The sequence below is a fragment of the Tachyglossus aculeatus genome, chromosome 2, assembly GCF_015852505.1.
Source record: "Tachyglossus aculeatus isolate mTacAcu1 chromosome 2, mTacAcu1.pri, whole genome shotgun sequence".
Lineage (NCBI taxonomy): Eukaryota > Metazoa > Chordata > Mammalia > Monotremata > Tachyglossidae > Tachyglossus > Tachyglossus aculeatus.
Genome location: NC_052067.1, coordinates 19244509 through 19257963, shown reverse-complemented (window position 1 = coordinate 19257963; position 13455 = coordinate 19244509). Strand labels below are relative to the sequence as shown.

The 13455-nt window shown below is 43.2% G+C and overlaps 1 protein-coding gene across 1 annotated transcript in view; it reads right to left on the bottom strand.

Moving 5' to 3' along the window:
• CREB5 (cAMP responsive element binding protein 5) overlaps positions 1-13455 on the bottom strand; it is a 404059-nt gene that overhangs the window by 359595 nt on the left and 31009 nt on the right. The window contains exon 3 of the mRNA XM_038765997.1: positions 11820-11913. Within this exon, the coding sequence (XP_038621925.1) occupies positions 11820-11913 (94 nt within the window). The remainder of the gene's footprint in view (positions 1-11819; positions 11914-13455) is intronic.

The following is a 13455-nucleotide window of genomic DNA, read 5'->3' as shown; positions in this document are numbered from 1 at the left end:
CCTCCACACCTCTGCCGCTAATCTCCTCACCGTGCCTCATTCTCGACTGTCCCGCCGTCGACCCCTGGCCCACGCCATTCCCCTGGCCTGGAATGCCCTCCCTCCCCATATCCGCCAAGCTAGCTCTCTTCCTCCCTTCAAGGCCCTACTGAGAGCTCACCTCCTCCAGGAGGCCTTCCCAGACTGAGCCCCCTCCTTCCTCTCCCCCTCGTCTCCCTCTCCATCCCCCCCGCCTTACCTCCTTCCCTTCCCCACTGCACCTGTATATATGTATATATGTTTGTAAGTATTTATTACTCTATTTATTTTACTTGTACATATTTATTCTATTTTTTTTTATTCTGTTAATATGTTTTGTTTTGTTCTCTGTCTCCCCCTTCTAGACTGTGAGCCCACTGTTGGGTAGGGACCGTCTCTATATGTTGCCAACTTGTACTTCCCAAGTGCTTAGTACAGTGCTCTGCACACAGTAAGCACTCAATAAATACGACTGAATGAATAAATGAATATATCGAGTGCTTACTGCATGCAAAGCACTGTACTAAGTACTTAGCATGCGCTAGGCACTGTTCTAAGCACTGGGGGTAGATATGAGCTAATAATAATGATATTTGTGGTACTTATTAAGCATTTACTGTATGAAAGGAACTGGGGTAGATACAAACTAACCAGATTGGACACTCTCCTTGTCCCACATGGGGCTCACAGTCTTAATCCCCATTTTATAGTTGAGATAAATGAGGTACAGAGAAGTTAAGTGACTTACCCAAGGTCCTACAGCAGACAAGTGGTGGAGCTGGGATTAGAACTCAGGTCCTTCTGACTCCCAGGCCTATGCTCTATTCACTAGGGTATATTTTTTTGAGCCCTGATGGTTTGTTTATCTCTACGGCACACTCAAACCAGTTACAAACTGGCAGGGAAACAAATGAGGGGGAACCTCTCTAGTCTCTCCCTGACAGCCAACCAATTTCCTGTGCTATTAAAACAGAAATGCACAGAGAGGAACTCAGGGAGGCAATGAGTGGTGGTTAGAGTTGTTGCTGCCTCTGACTATATTGGCTAAGTATGCTGAGGAAATCTTGAAAATGGGAGTAGCAATGACTCAATTATGTGGGCCTGAATCCTCTTTCATAGAAAAAGTCATCTCAAATTTTCATTGTTGAAAATTAAATAGGTCCAAGATGGATAGAGCATGGGCCTGGGTAGCAGAGAACCTGGGCTCAAGTCCTAGGTCTGTCACTTGTCTGCTGTGTGATCTTGGGCAAGACACTTAACTTGTCTGTGCCCGTTAGCTCATCTATAAAGTGGGGATTAATACTGTGAGCCCCCTGTGAGACATGGACTGTGTCCAATGTGGTTATCTTTGTATCTACCACAGCACTTAGTACAGTGCATAGCCCAGAGTAAATGCTTAACTACCACTTCAAAAACATAAAACCTTAACAAGGGCAAAGAACATCCAGTTCCCCTGCTATGAGGCAGTAACCAGAATATTTTCACCTTGGGGAGAATGCAGAGATTGAGGGTTATTTAAAGGAGGTGGAACAGAATCCAGTGACCAGAGCTCACCAGCCCCTTCCTGTGACATATAGAAGCATTGTTGAGGCCTTCCCAGACTGAGCTCCCTCCTTCCTCTCCCCCTCCTCCCCATTCCCATCCCCTCCCTCCTTACCTCCTTCTCCTCCCCACAGCACTTGTATATATGTATATATGTTTGTACATATTTATTACTCTTTATTTATTTTATTTGTACATATTTATTCTATTTATTTTATTTTGTTAATATGTTTTGTTTTGTTGTCTGTCTCCCCCCTTCTAGACTGTGAGCCCGCTGTTGGGTAGGGACCATCTCTATATGTTGCCAACTTGTATTCCCAAGTGCTTAGAACAGTGCTCTGCACACAGTAAGCACTCAAATACAACTGAATGAAAATGAATGAATGAATTGTTGAGTGACTCTTTTAATGAGGGGAGTGAGTAGCAGAGGCCAATCCAATGGAGGTAGCAGAGATGGGAATAATGGCCATCTGGGACCCCAACCAATCAACAGTATTTACTGAGCACTTTTTGGGTATGGAGTATTAAGTGCTTGGGAGATACAGTACAGAGGTGGTAGATATGTACTCTGCCCACAATAAGCTTACAGTCTAGACCCAAAGAAGGGCAAGAAGGCTGATGAAACAACAAAATAGCAGCTTTAGGTTTCTTACCATTTAAAAGTGTTTCTTCTATCAGGTCTTTTCAAAGTGCATATTAGAAATCTAAAAATGTCTAACTTCTGGGCAGGTTCAAAGTGGTTGCACTTGAGCTACTGCTAAGGGAAAAACAACTAGAGTAAATCTTTGAAAGGGAAATACAAAAAATCTGCCCTCAGCTCAAACTCACCAAAGAAAAAGAATGTATAACACAAAGGCCTACCTCCCTCTCCCAAATACAGCCTCTGTTTTTCTTCATGAAATTTGAGAATAAAGCAAAACTAACATTCATCAAGAGCTGTGGAATTTGAATTTCCCAAGTTGGCTTAATTATGAAGCTCTGCAGGTGATGCAATAATGCTGCCAGAACACTAGTCAGGTGTGTGTGTGTGTGTGTGTGTGTGTCTGTCTGTCTGTCTGTCTGTCTGTCTGTCTGTCTCCATCCATTTCCTCTGGTAAGGAGCAGAAGAGGAAAGTCAGATTCTATAAACTGATTTGTGATGGATCACACTGTAGTTACAATTCCAGTGGCTTCATGTGGTGGCCTCCAGCTAAAATCAGTGGAATAGGAGTTATACATATTAGCCATAGGCTCACTTGTGGGCAGGGAGTGTGTCTACCAACTCTGTTGTATTTTACTCTCCCAAGAACTTGGTACAGTACTCTGCATGCAGGAAGTGTTCAACAAATACACACGATTACATTGTGATTTTCCTTTTACAGGGCCCTTCACAACTGCCAAGTCCCTTGATACTATAAATGATAGTTATTCCTCACACCAATGGAATATGTCCAAAGGTCAAGTGAAGCAGTGTGGCTTAGTGGATAGACCACGAGCCTGGGCATCAGAAGGGCCTGGATTCTAATTCCAGCTCTGCCACATGTCTGCTGTTTGACCTTGGGCAAGTCACTTATCTTCTCTGTGTCTCAGTTGCCGCATCTGTAAAATGGGGATTAAGAGTGTGAACCCCAGGTGGGACAGGGACTGTGTCCAATCTGATTCACTTGTATCTACCTCAGTGCTTAGAACAGTGTTTGGCACATAATAAGCACTTAACAAGTATCACAATAATAATAATAATAATGGCATTTTTTAAGCACTTAACAATTATCACAATAATAATAATAATAATGGCATTTATTAAGCACTTACTATGGGCAAAGCACTGTTCTAAGCACTGGGAAGGTTACAAGGTGATCAGGGTGTCCCACGTGGGGCTCACAGTCTTAATCCCCATTTTACAGATGAGGTAACTGAGGCACAGAAACATTAAGTGACTTGCCCAAAGTCACACAGCTGACAACTGGTGGAGCCGGCATCTGAACCCATGATCTTTGACTCCAAAGCCCGCACTCTTTCCACTGAGCCATGCTGCTTCCACAAAAATAATGATGGCATTTGTTAAGCACTTACTATGTGCAAAGCACTGCTCCAAGCACTGGGGTAGATACAAGGTAATCAGGTTGCCCCATATGGGGCTCACAGCTTTAATTCCCATTTTCCAAATGAGGGAACAGAGGCACAGAGAAGTGAAGTGACTTGCCCATGGTCACCCAGTGGACAAGTGGCAGAGTCAGGATTCGAACCCATGACCTCTGGCTCCCAAGCCCGGGCTTTTTCCACTGAGCCACACTGCTTCTCTATTATTATAACTATTATAATAACTATTATTATTATTATCACCATGGGTCACAAGGTAAGTCTTACCAGCTCAGTGCTAATTCCTCTTTCAAATAATAGAAATCATAGACTCTAGACAATTGGAGAGTAGGTGTCTTTCTCCTTCCTCCTCTGGACTGTAAACTTATTGTGGGTAGGGAACATGTCTACCACCTCTGTACTGTACTCTCCTCTCCCAAGCGCTTAGTACAGTGCTCTACATACAGTAAGTGCTCAATAAATACCATTGATTGATTCTCAAAGTGTCTAGGCCTATTCCACAATGTTCAATAACTTTGCTTGTGGAACACACGGATTATCAACATGTTTCTTATGACAGCTCACTCCCCATGTTGAAAGGTGTCTCTGATTTCTTTGAGATGTGAAAGCACTTCTGCTCCAAAATGTCTATAGCAGGCTTAAAGATAGCCATTGGACCCTCTGCATGGGCCAGTCATGATTCATGGAAAAAGAGCAGTATGGACATGGTTATTTGAATTATTTATCTCTCTGGGGTAAAGTCAGGCTGAAACCCCAATTGGAGGAAAGGCTGTAAAAATTTTGAGCATTGGCACATGTTTTATCTGCAAGATTTCAAAATGCAGCCTTAGGCCTTGCCATGCCAGAGTGAACAGTGAACTTACTATGAATACGCTGTGAAGAATCAATCTGGCTAATACTGTACTCTAACGAAAAGAAGTTATTTTTATTTGGCAGCCCTAATTTAACATTGGCCATATGGTTTCTTCAGACATTTCAAAAATATCTTCATTAGAATTAAGGCCAAATATGTGAAGGCTTGGACCATGAGAAAATAATTGGAGAGAGGGACGATGAAGGAGCTTATAAAAAGAATTGAACTACCCCAAAGGGACATTTGGGAAATTCCTGGTGGTGTGACAAAGAGAGCAGTCGCAAAACAATCATTCAATGGCATTTATTGAGTGCTTACTATGTGCAAAGCCCTGCAGTGAGTGCTTGGCAGAGTACAATAAAGTTGGCAGACATGAACCCCGCCCTCAAGAATCTTATAATCTAGTGGGAGCCCAGTATTAAACCTAGGTAGCCTTGTTTTTGCCACTCTCTTTTTTTCTTCTATTAGACGAGCAGTGTGGTCTAGTGGAAAGAGCATGGCCCTGAGAGTTCTAATCCCAGATCCACCACTTGTCTGCCGTGTGACCTTAGGCAAGTCACTTAACTTCTTTGGGTCTCAGTTTCCTCATCTATAAAATGGAGATTAAATACCTGTTCACCCTCCTACTAGACTGTAAGCCCCATGTGGGACAGGGATGGTGTCCCACCTGATTATCTTGTATCTATCCCAACACTTAGTGCAATGTTTGTCACACAGTGTCTAATACCACAATTATTCACCCTCCTACTAGACTGTAAGCCCCATGTGGGACAGGGATGGTGTCCCACCTGATTATCTTGTATCTATCCCAACACTTAGTGCAATGTTTGTCACACAGTAAGTGTCTAATACCACAATTATTACTATCATTAAGACAGTTTTCGCTATAAGTTACTGTGATGAGGTATAGTGTGAATTTTAATAAATGTAGCTTTCTAACAAGCATAGCCAGAGGTGCAACGTGTGTTATAGATGTGAAGTCATCCTGCCTTTAAAAATCCTCCTTTCCCTCATCCATACAGTGCACACCTGTGGCATTTTGGCAACATACCTGATTGGAGCATTTAATGCATAATTGAGGAATGAGGAAGTGATTCATGTGAAAGAACTGAATCCTCTGAACTAGCTGCCCTAATGTTACTTTGATATGCTACAGGATTTTGCCTTTGGAAATTTCTGAATCATCATTTTAGGTAGTAAATTTATTGGAAACTGCCCCTGGAGCAAACGGGTATCAATGTTTGAAGTAAACGTTGGACTGCTGGATGGGCTTAAATAACTTCATTCCTCAGATTTATTGAGCGCTTACTGTGCAAAACACTGTACTAAGCACTTGGGAGAGTACAATATAACAATACACAGACACCTTCCCTGTCCACAATGATTGGGCATGTTTAGAAATACAGATTTTTTTTTTAAAAAGGTGAATGAACAAAAACAAATGATTGATCCCAAAATGGGGGAAATGGCAATTTCATCTTAAATTGAGCATGTGATTGCCTAATAAGGATGTCACAGAGACAGGAGTCTCTGTCTTCCCCATTGGGGTGTAAGTTCCTTGTGGACAAAGAATGTGTCACTTTGCACTAAATGCCATTAACTATTACTACTCTGAGAAGCAGCGTGGCTCAGTGGAAAGAGCATGGGCTTTGGAGTCAGAGGTCATGGGTTCAAATCCCGGCTGTACCAATTGTCAGCTGTGTGACTTTGGGCAAGTCACTTAACTTCTCTGTGCCTCAGTTATCTCATCTGTAAAATGGGGATTAAGACTGTGGGACAACCTGATTGCCTTCTAACCTCCCCAGTGCTTAGAACAGTGGTTTGCACATAGTAAGCGCTTAATAAATGCCATCATCATCATTATTATTATTACTCTGGAACCTCTAGACTTTAAGCTTGTTGTGGGCAGGGAACGTATCTGTTCATTGTTATACCATACTCTCCCAAGCACTTAGTACAGAGCTTTACACACAGTAAGTGCTCAATAAATACGACTGAATTAATGGAATCTATAGGGAACTGTCCATCAAGAAGCCTTGTTTCACCCTCTGAAATTAGAGTCCCATGATTCAGGCCTCCCAAATCTTCTCTAACCCTAAAACTAAGCCACCGTCATCAATGCACAACTCCCTAGGGACTGAAAGCAACAGGGAGAAACAGAGATTCTGCAGAGGCTCCCATCTCACGGATGATTTCAGTACACATGTGCTGAAATAGGAACAAAAATCACTGGATAACCAAGAATTGGTAAATCAAACCTTAATGCGGCACCCCACTCAATGAGATTGCTTAACTTCAGCTCATAATAACGAATGCTGCTTTTCACAGACCCAACGTTTTGGATGTACCTCGGCACTTTACAACGGTTTTTGTTAAGCGCTTACAACATGTCAGGCACTGGACTAATTCCTGGGATAGATACCAGCTGATCAGGTTAAACACAGTCCCTATGCCACATAGGGCTCACAGTCTTAATCCCCATTTTTATAGATGAGGTAACTGAGGCACAGAGAAGTGAAGTGACTCATCCAAGATCACACAGCAGACAAGTAGCAGAGCCGGGATGAAAACCCAGATCCTTCTGACTCCCGGGCCCATGCTCTATCCACTAAGTCATGCTGCTTCTATCCTCAACTGACGGGAAGTCCTGAGGAATGTTCATTTTACTGCTGCTTTGTATGATGCTGAGTGCTGGTCTGATCATCATCCCACAGGCTCCAAACTTTCCCTAATGATAAAACATGTATCACAAAGTGGCTTATGAACCCCCCAGGAGTCCGAATGACATGAGGACGTGCTGCAGAAAACTTCCCCAACAACCTCAAAGCAGCTCTTTTAACGCAAGAAACCATTCCTGCCTCTACCAGTAGAACCAAAGATTAGTTGTGACTGCTATTGCTGTATTGTATTCTCCAAAGCATTTAGTACAGTACTCTGCACTTAGGCGCTCAATAAAAATGACTGACTGAATGAGTACTCATTCATTCATGCTGCTCAAGAGGAGCCGTATGGCCTAGTGACAAGAGCTCGGGCTTGGGAGTCAGAAGTATGGGTCCTAATCCCAGTTTTGCCACTTGTCTGCTGTGTGACCTTGGGCAAGTCACTTAAGCACTTAGTACAGTGCTCTGCACACAGTAAGTGCTCAATAAATACGGTTGATTGATTGATTGATTAACTTCTCTGTGCCTCAGTTTTCTCATCTGTGAAAGGGGGATTGAGACTGTGAGCCCCACGTGGGACAATCTGATTACCTTGTATTCACCCCAGTGCTTAGAACAGTGCTTGGCACATAGTAAGCACTTAACAAATACCATAATTATTATTATTATTACTCTCTAGCAGGCAGGCTGTGACGCTCTCAGTGATACCAGGAGAAATCCCACTAGGGCTACTTTAATGAGAATGACTGCACCAACAGCACTTAGAAGCTAAAGGATGCTTAGCATAGCCTTCAATGTAGAATACAGAACAAGCTAAAAAGCAGGCATGACAGGTGGGGAAGAGTTAAGGTTGAGGCAGAAACCAAACCAAGGGCTTCTTCGCAACCCTGAAGAGAACACATGGACTCGCAAATTTTGGGTCTGCCCCTAAAGAGCTTATTTGGCTCCATTCTCATCCCAGTTAAAAAGGGACTATTAAGACATTGATGTTAAGTTAGCGACCTCCTTGCAGTACATCCCACCATTGCAGAGCATGGCTTAACTTGCTGTTGAGGGTCTTCACGGCTGCATAGATTTAAATCAACTCCTAGTAGGGCACAGAGGAGTACAGCTTGCTATACGTCTTTCCCAGATTAGTAAAAGATCTAGGCATGTGCCGGCTTTAGCAACTTAACTCCAAGCTGATGAGAAAATGGTCCCACTAGAGCAACCCAGGTCTGAACTCGCTGCCTGATAGAGAAGACAAAGCCTTTGCTGTTCTGAATAATAATGATAATGATAATAATAATTATTATTTTGGTACTTGTTAAACACTGAATATGTGCCCAGCACTGTTCTAAGCACTGGGGTAGATAATAATAATGATAGCATTTATTAAGCACTTACTATGTGCAAAGCACTGTTCTAAGCGCTGGGGAGGTTACAAGGTGATCAGGTTGTCCCATGGGGGGCTCAAAATCTTAATCCCCATTTACAGATGAGGTCACTGAGGCACAGAGAAGTTAAGTGACTTGCCCAAAGTCACACAGCTGACAATTGGCGGAGCCAGGATTCGAACCCATGAACTCTGACTCCAAAGCCCGTGCTCTCTCCACTGAACCACGCTGGGTAGATACAAATTAATCACTCTGGACATAGTTCCTGTCCCACAAGAGGCTCACACTCTCAATCCTTATTTTACAGATGAGGTAACTGAGGCCCAGAGAAGTGAAGTGACTTTCCCAGGGTCACACTGCAGACATATGGTGGAGCTGGGATTAGAACCCAGGTCCTTCTGACTCCAAAGCCCATGCTCTAGCTACAAAGCCTCACCACTTCTGAAGTGTACAAGGCTCAGGACAAGCCTTGGGCATACTCGCACCAGGCCTCAGGGAAGGTGTAATGCCTCCAAGAGATCTGATCCAAAGTGGGTCCATTTCCTTGCTTTGGAACACTGCAGTGCTGCTGGGGCTATACTGTCAAAACAGAGACTGGATTCAAGGTGGATTCATTTGTGGGTTCCCTAAAGCTACAGGGCTTGGACTTGCTGCATCTCTGCACTACATTTCCAACATCCCCCCACCCCCGTCACCTCCCAAAGGGAGTATTAGATGTGGCACAATAGGGTTCATTCAGGCTGCTCTCTGTGGATGGCAGAACTGCACAGAGAAACTGGCCTGCTCCTGGCCTCATTCCAACATGGTGCTTTCTGCCTTCAGGGGCGAGTGGGGACCTGCTGTGCTTAGCATCTCTAGGCACGTAGTAAGGGTGGGTATGATCCTTCCTGTCTCTGCTTAACCCTACAAAATTCACCTGAAATTCACCCTCATTTAAATTCCTTGCCCTATTCTCCCACTCACACAAGTGGGCAAACAGCGCTCAACAGAAACCACACAAACCATAGTTCTCACATCCTAAGCAAGTCTTCAGAATTTTGCTGCCTCATAATAATTCAGGAGCCTGAAGTGAAAGAACCCCACTTTTCAGACACTCTAGTTCCTGCACTTATATAACTTCAAAAATCTCCAGTGGCTACCAATCAATCTTCGCATCAGGCAGAAACTCCTCACCCTCGGCTTCAAGGCTCTCCATCACCTCGCCCCCACCTACCTCACCTCCCTTCTCTCCTTCTACAGCCCACCCCACACCCTCCGCTCCTCTGCCGATAATCTCCTCACCGTGCCTCATTCTCAACCTGTCCCACCGTCGACCCCCAGCCCACGTCATCCCCCGGGCCTGGAATGCCCTCCCTCCCAACATCCGCCAAGCTAGCTCTCTTCCTCCCTTCAAGGCCCTACTGAGAGCTCACCTCCTCCAGGAGGCCTTCCCAGACTGAGCCCCCTCCTTCCTCTCCCCCTCGTCTCCCTCTCCATCTCCCCCATCTTACCTCCTTCCCTTCCCCACAGCACCTGTATATATGTATATATGTTTGTACATATTTATTACTCTATTTATTTATTTACTTTACTTGTACATATCTATTCTATTTATTTTATTTTGTTAATATGTTTGGTTTTGTTCTCTGTCTCGCCCTTCTAGACTGTGAGCCCACTGTTGGGTAGGGACTGTCTCTATATGTTGCAAATTTGTACTTCCCAAGCACTTAGTACAGTGCTCTGCACACAGTAAGCGCTCAATAAATATGATTGATTGATTGATTGATTCAAACTTAAAGGAAAAGAAGATCCTACGGGTACAATAGAAACAGAGAGGTCAGGAGAGGCATGAGACAGAGAAAGGGAAGGAAAGTGGCTTTCTTGGAACCATTTGGGCCTCACAAATGTGAAGTCGTTGGCTCTCCTATCCAGTTCCCTGTGGGTTTGTAAAAAAGTGTGGCTAAAGCCACAGGAAAGCTTTATCCCTCTACATGGGGGTGCAGTACTTAATGAACAATTTAGTTTATTTCCTCATCGTGGAGGACTAAGTAAATTGTGATTCGCTCAAGTATTTTCTAACCCTGCCCCTGCTGTGACATGGAGGAAATGGTTTGAACTCCTTCTGCCTTCACGAAATGAGAAGTACAACTCTGACACACAGGGTTCATGGGAGAAAGAGAGGATAAAAATGAAAAGGTGGCAACATTGATAAATATAAAGAACTCAGAAATGTTAAATGAGCTGGGGATGGTCCCTGCCATGTGAGTATGTACTCTCTGGGTGTGATTGATACATTGCAATTAACTATTGCATGGCCCAGAGAGGTTCTGGGGACAAAATGTAATCTTGTTAAGTAAAAAAGTTATCTGAGTTCTGCCCTCCATCTGCTCTTGCAGTGAGCTGCATATTTTCCTTAGCTGGATCTACTCTACTATTTTCCCCACAAATGGTCACGGCCAGTATCTGCTGTCTACAGAAGTAAATGACCTTCTGACTGTAAATCAGTTGGCTGGAGGGGGTGGTGGAAGAAACGATGGGAAACTGGAGATATTGTGAGCTTGTTGCAGTTATCAGTGGTTAGTTCTTGACAAGGAATTAAAAATGGGTGGTGATCCTTCATTTTGGTCCTTGCCTTTTGGCTAAGGCATCTGAATTCTAATTTCCAGTTGGAATGTTGGTTCAAAGGGCAAAAGGAGAGATTTATTCATTCAAAAGTATGTCTGGAGTACCTACTGTGGCAGAGTTCTATAAAAGTGAAAGAGATAGTTTCTGCCCTTGAGAAACTTACCCTCTAAGGGAGAGCAAGGCAGACAGAGAGGTGAAGTCCTGGTTTGTGGGATAAGGCATGTTCAGAATATATCATGTCCCACAAACCAATGATTAAAGCAATACCCAAGTCTTTTAAAATGATTATTTAATTTAATTTTAAATTATTGAATTTCAAAAATAATGTTATTAAGGAACCAAGTTTCATTTGACCAGAAATTTCAAAGAAATAGTGAAAGGACACCTATGTCATCTTAGAGGTAATTCTAAATTAGCTGATCCAATCTCTGTTGATTGAGCCCGTTGTTGGGTAGGGACTGTCTGTATATGTTGCCGACTTGTACTTCCCAAGCGCTTAGTACAGGGTTCTGCACATAGTAAGCACTTAATAAATACAATTGAATGAATGAATGTGCTTCTCAGCTGACTGAGTCAGCCCCAGAAGTATACATTAGAAATCTATGTCCTATAGGTGTTTGTCAGCAGGAGTCAATCCTGAAAAAGCAGAATGACACACAGGAACCTCTATGGCTCAGGGCTCCTTACCTGATAGCATACTGTCTGTTTTTATTGAAGGAAACTTCAAAGTCATTTCATGCTTGTGCCTGTGAATCATCAGATGATCCTCTGTTGGGAAGCGCTGTCAAGCCAAGAGAAAAAAGAAGAAGAAAGGCCATTCAGTTTCAGAACAGTCATTTAGCACCCATGAGAGAGAAAAAAATACCGTAACTAGCAATTTAAATGAAGGGTCACAGTTCCAGATTTTGAATAAATTGAGAAGCAGCATGGCCCAGTTGATAGAGCACAGGCCTGGGAGTCAGAAGGACCTGGGTTCTCATCCCAGCTCAGCCACTTGTCTATTGTGTGACCTTGGGCAAGTCACTTAGCTTCTCTGTGCCTCACTTACCTCGTCCATAAAATGTGGATTAAGAATGGAGATTTAGATTGTGAGCCCCATGTGGTACATGGACCATGTCCAACCTGATTACTTGACTAATAATAATAACAATTGTAATTATGGTATTTGTTAAGCGCTTACCATGTGCCAGGCACTATACTAACTTCTGGGGTGGATACCAGCAAATCATACTGGACACAGTCCCTGTCCCTCATGGGGCTCACAGTTTCAATCCTCATATTACAGATGCGGTAACTGAGGCACTGAGAAGAGAAGTGTCTTGCCCAAGGTCACAGAGCAGACAATTGGTGGAGCCGGGATTAGAATCCATGACCTTCTGACTCCCAGGCGCAAGCTCTATCCACTGTGCCATGCTGCTTCTATAGTAAGCACTTAACAAATTCGATGTTAAAAAAACAAACACCACATGCAAGTTGGAAACAAAACTGCAGCAGTGAACCCTTAGGTCCTCCCTAAATAAATGGGTTGGACTGGAATGCAGGTCTAGCATTAGTTATGGGAAAGTTTGTAGTATGTGTTAGGAACCAGAGGGTTAACTAAATTCCAAAAGGTTAACTGAATCCCTGCTAAATGCCAGTACAAGATAGTCAAGATACTGTGATCTCTCTCACCCTCAGAAATATTAACTTTTTAGATAATCATTTTCTACAACCAGCTGACTTAGTCCAGTTACTAAATAATGAATCTTGATGAGTCCTGGGGACTTATCACTGAAGGAATATCTTTTCAATATATTTTCTCCACCCACCCAGAGGTTAGAACAGCGGTAGCAACATCATTGTGAATAATAATAATAATAATGGTATTTCCTAAGTGCTTACTATCTGCCAAGCACTGTTCTAAGTACTGAGGTAGATATGAGGTAATCAGGTTGTCCCATGTGGGGCTCACAGTCTTAATCCCCCTTTTACAGGTGAGGGAACTGAGGCACTGAGAAATGAAATGACTTGCCCAGGGTCAAACAGCAGACAAGTGGCATAGATAGTGAATACAACTAAGGTAATGCAACACCATTTTTTAATGGTATTTGTTGAAGTGCACAAAGAAGAGTAATAACAAAAAGAACTACAGTCACAGCAGCATTGAAAATATTATGTCTGGTCTTGAAGCTTATGGAAAATTGCTGCAGCCAAAGGACAGAACAGAATTAGCTCTATGCCCTAAAGATTGCAAAAGCATTCTGGACCCCTTGTCCACCACCAGTAACTGTTGAATATGTCCTGCGACATGGAAATTGTGAAGTTCAGGCATTCTTTGGGCTGT